The sequence below is a fragment of the Mizuhopecten yessoensis genome, unplaced genomic scaffold (assembly GCF_002113885.1).
Source record: "Mizuhopecten yessoensis strain PY_sf001 unplaced genomic scaffold, ASM211388v2 scaffold4615, whole genome shotgun sequence".
NCBI lineage: Eukaryota > Metazoa > Mollusca > Bivalvia > Pectinida > Pectinidae > Mizuhopecten > Mizuhopecten yessoensis.
Window position 1 is genome coordinate 353,613 of NW_018405635.1, and position 4,342 is coordinate 357,954.

Consider the following 4,342-nt stretch of genomic DNA (forward strand, 5'->3'; position numbering starts at 1 on the left):
TACTTTTCCCTGTGTGTCTGTAAGTTTGTCCCAGTTAAGGGTTTTATACATACTTTTCCCTGTGTGTCTGTAAGTTTGTCCCAGTTAAGGGTTTTATACATACTTTTCCCTGTGTGTCGCCACCTTCATTAAGGGTTATTTTATACCGTCTAATATTTGTACCAACAGTCCTATGTCGCAGTAAAACTATTTACTTTGCCTGGTTTTCTGCATCAACATACAACATTTCACGCAGGTTTTCCCTTTATTCCTAATTTTAGTGATTGTTCGGTACTAAAGCGATTTTTTATTTTTTTTTGCAATCTCCCTATTTGTATGGTTTTTTTTCGTGGAATCATTAAATAAATTACATAAAAGACTTACCTCTTTAAGCTTTCTGATAGTTTCTGTCTGATCCTCCAGCATTTTTGTTTTAATCTTCAGAGCATCTGTCTCCCTCTGTGTAAGAAGCACAGATAAAGAAACAAAATCTTCCTTAATGCACATGAGTTAATAGAATCATGTATGTTTATGCATAATGATAAAAGCTATTGAAAGGAAAGTATACTAAATCAGCCAATCAGCAATTAAGTGTTTCATACAATTGTAATCCCTACCTAAAATTTGTTCTGGTGAAACACGGTGCCTCTGAGTAATTTAAAAGCGAAAATAATGACATTTCTTTATTGAATGAAATTCAAGATATTTAACTTTGGAAAAATGTATGGTTTTAGTTGACTTTGATATATATGGTGTAAAAAGTCAGGGGGGTGTTCCTGACCTGCTTCACCAGTTTGGCTTGTAAACCCCCGATTGTCAAAAGCAGACACCTGTAGCACTTTTATATGCCACTTAACTCACCAAAAACTGCCTTTGAAGCCATTGTCAGGTATGTATCTATGAATCTAGACAGTTGACACTAGTGTTGAACTTCAAATATTAATGCTATTAGCTCAAAAGCTTAATTATTACATATAGTAAATGATTAAGATGTGCGTGCCCTAGAACTACATTTTGTATAAACTGGACAATGGTCAGGATGTTTTTTAATATTTCTAAGTTTGTGGTCAGCATCTTGCCTCTACTTACGTCCAGTTGTTTCTTGACCGTGGTCAGCTCTGACTTGAGGGTCTCTATCTTGGACTCCAGCCTGCCTCTGTCCTGGGCAAGAGACGAACCTGATCAACGGAGACAATCAATGTTCATTGTGATCACAATTTCACAATACAACAGATCTTTTTTTTTCAACTATTTAAATTGGAAATAATGAGTTATAGTGTATAAAGTCCGGCGGTCGTGGACCAAACGCTGCATTCTGCACTCTTTGTAAATCGCATATTTCACTTGTATCTGGTGCTAAAAACGACATTACTAAGACATTCAAAAACACGCACACGCATTTTATGATTAGTTTCTGTCGATAAAAATGATCCTGACAATAAGAATTCAAACCCTACTCGTATAAAACTGATATTTTATATGAATAGGATGCGACTTTCTATTGTCAGGACCATTTTAATTGACAGAAACAAAATGTTATTTTATATGAGTAGAATGTGACATCTTATTGTCAGGACCATTTTAATTGACATTAAAAAATCCCTGTGAAAACACAGTATCCAGTATATAACAGCTTTAAATTAGGTATTGTGGATGAGGATCAGCTAGATCTGCTGGAAGAACAGTTCAATGAATGTAGAATGTACCTTTCACATTATTACAATATTAAAGTTCCAATTTAATATCTACTTTTCTTATATTTATTGCGAAAAAAAGGCGTCGTGCGCTATGACCCTTTTTTTAATTTTCAAAAGAGGGTCATCACCCTCTTTCAGTATATCCGGGGTTGGCAGGTATGCTAGATTTTCGTTGTTTATTGTTTTCATCAAGTTTGAAATGACTACCAAATCTATCTACCCTGTCATGTGAGCTCCACTGTCCCACAATACAACTGTATTTGTCTGTATTGTCCAGTGAATTTCTGTCCCTACAGTACTACCATAGTTATCTACCTTGTTATTTGTGTGAGCTCCACTGTCCCACAGTACAACTGTATTTGTCTGTATTGTCCAGTGAATTTCTGTCCCTACAGTACTACCAGAGTTATCTACCTTGTTATTTGTGTGAGCTCCACTGTCCCACAGTACAACTGTATTTGTCTGTATTGTCCAGTGAATTTCTGTCCCTACAGTACTACCAGAGTTATCTACCTTGTTATTTGTGTGAGCTCCACTGTCCCACAGTACAACTGTATTTGTCTGTATTGTCCAGTGAATTTCTGTCCCTACAGTACTACCAGAGTTATCTACCTTGTTATTTGTGTGAGCTCCACTGTCCCACAGTACAACTGTATTTGTCTGTATTGTCCAGTGAATTTCTGTCCCTACAGTACTACCAGAGTTATCTACCTTGTTATTTGTGTGAGCTCCACTGTCCCACAGTACAACTGTATTTGTCTGTATTGTCCAGTGAATTTCTGTCCCTACAGTACTACCAGAGTTATCTACCTTGTTATTTGTGTGAGCTCCACTGTCCCACAGTACAACTGTATTTGTCTGTATTGTCCAGTGAATTTCTGTCCCTACAGTACTACCAGAGTTATCTACCTTGTTATTTGTGTGAGCTCCACTGTCCCACAGTACAACTGTATTTGTCTGTATTGTCCAGTGAATTTCTGTCCCTACAGTACTACCAGAGTTATCTACCTTGTTATTTGTGTGAGCTCCACTGTCCCACAGTACAACTGTATTTGTCTGTATTGTCCAGTGAATTTCTGTCCCTACAGTACTACCAGAGTTATCTACCTTGTTATTTGTGTGAGCTCCACTGTCCCACAGTACAACTGTATTTGTCTGTATTGTCCAGTGAATTTCTGTCCCTACAGTACTACCAGAGTTATCTACCTTGTTATTTGTGTGAGCTCCACTGTCCCACAGTACAACTGTATTTGTCTGTATTGTCCAGTGAATTTCTGTCCCTACAGTACTACCAGAGTTATCTACCTTGTTATTTGTGTGAGCTCCACTGTCCCACAGTACAACTGTATTTGTCTGTATTGTCCAGTGAATTTCTGTCCCTACAGTACTACCAGAGTTATCTACCTTGTTATTTGTGTGAGCTCCACTGTCCCACAGTACAACTGTATTTGTCTGTATTGTCCAGTGAATTTCTGTCCCTACAGTACTACCAGAGTTATCTACCTTGTTATTTGTGTGAGCTCCACTGTCCCACAATACAACTGTATTTGTCTGTATTGTCCAGTAAATTCCTGTCCCTACAGTACTAACAGAGTTATCTACCTTGTTATTTGTGTGAGCTCCACTGTCCCACAGTACAACTGTATTTGTCCGTATTGTCCAGTGAATTTTTGTCCCTACAGTACTACCAGAGATATCTACCTTGTTATTTGTGTGAGCTCCACTGTCCCACAATACAACTGCATTTGTCTGTATTGTCCAGTGAATTTCTGTCCCTACAGTACTACCAGAGTTATCTACCTTGTTATTTGTGTGAGCGCCACTGTCCCACAGTACAACTGTATTTGTCTGTATTGTCCAGTGAATTCCTGTCCCTACAGCTTCCAGATTTATCTACCTTGTTAATTGTGTGTCTGTCCCCACAGAATGAGTTTCGCCCCTACACTACAGTGCTACCCGAGTTATCAGTGTGAGTTCCTGTCTTTAAAACAGTAAAGAAATTTAGTGTATGAATTCCCTTCTCCACAGTAATGGTATCTTCTACCTTATATTCAATTTCTTTCCCTACTGTACTACTTAAGTTATCTACCTTACTGTTTGGGATTCTGTCCCTACAGTAATACCAGTTGTCTTCCTTGTTGCATATGATCACCTAACTATCCTTATACAGTGCTCCCAGAGATACGTACCTTGCTGTTTATTAACTCTCCTAGAGATACATTGTACATACCTTGCTGTATATGAACTCTCCCAGAGATACGTACCTCGCTGTATATGAACTCTCCTAGAGATACGTACCTTGCTGTATATGAACTCTCCCAGAGATACGTACCTTGCTGTATATGAACTCTCCCAGAGATATGTACCTTGCTGTATATGAACTCTCCCAGAGATATGTACCTTACTGTATATGAACTCTCCCAGAGATACGACCTTGCTGTATATGAACTCTCCAAGAGATACGTACCTTGCTGTAAATGAACTCTCCCAGAGATACGTACCTTGCTGTAAATGAACTCTCCCAGAGATACGTCCCTTGCTGTATATGAACTCTCCCAGAGATATGTACCTTGCTGTATATGAACTCTCCCTGAGATACGTACCTTGCTGTATATGAACTCTCCCAGAGATATGTACCTTGCTGTATATGAACTCTCCCAGAGATA

General features: G+C 38.4%; 1 protein-coding gene across 1 annotated transcript in view; it reads right to left on the reverse strand.

Annotated features, from left to right (window-relative positions):
• Positions 1-4,342, reverse strand: part of LOC110449457 (leucine-rich repeat and coiled-coil domain-containing protein 1-like) — a 43,377-nt gene that overhangs the window by 31,423 nt on the left and 7,612 nt on the right. The window contains exons 6-7 of the mRNA XM_021496333.1: positions 1,069-1,157; positions 364-438 (exon numbers count right to left, since the gene is read on the reverse strand). Coding sequence (XP_021352008.1) covers positions 364-438; positions 1,069-1,157 — 164 coding nt within the window. The remainder of the gene's footprint in view (positions 1-363; positions 439-1,068; positions 1,158-4,342) is intronic.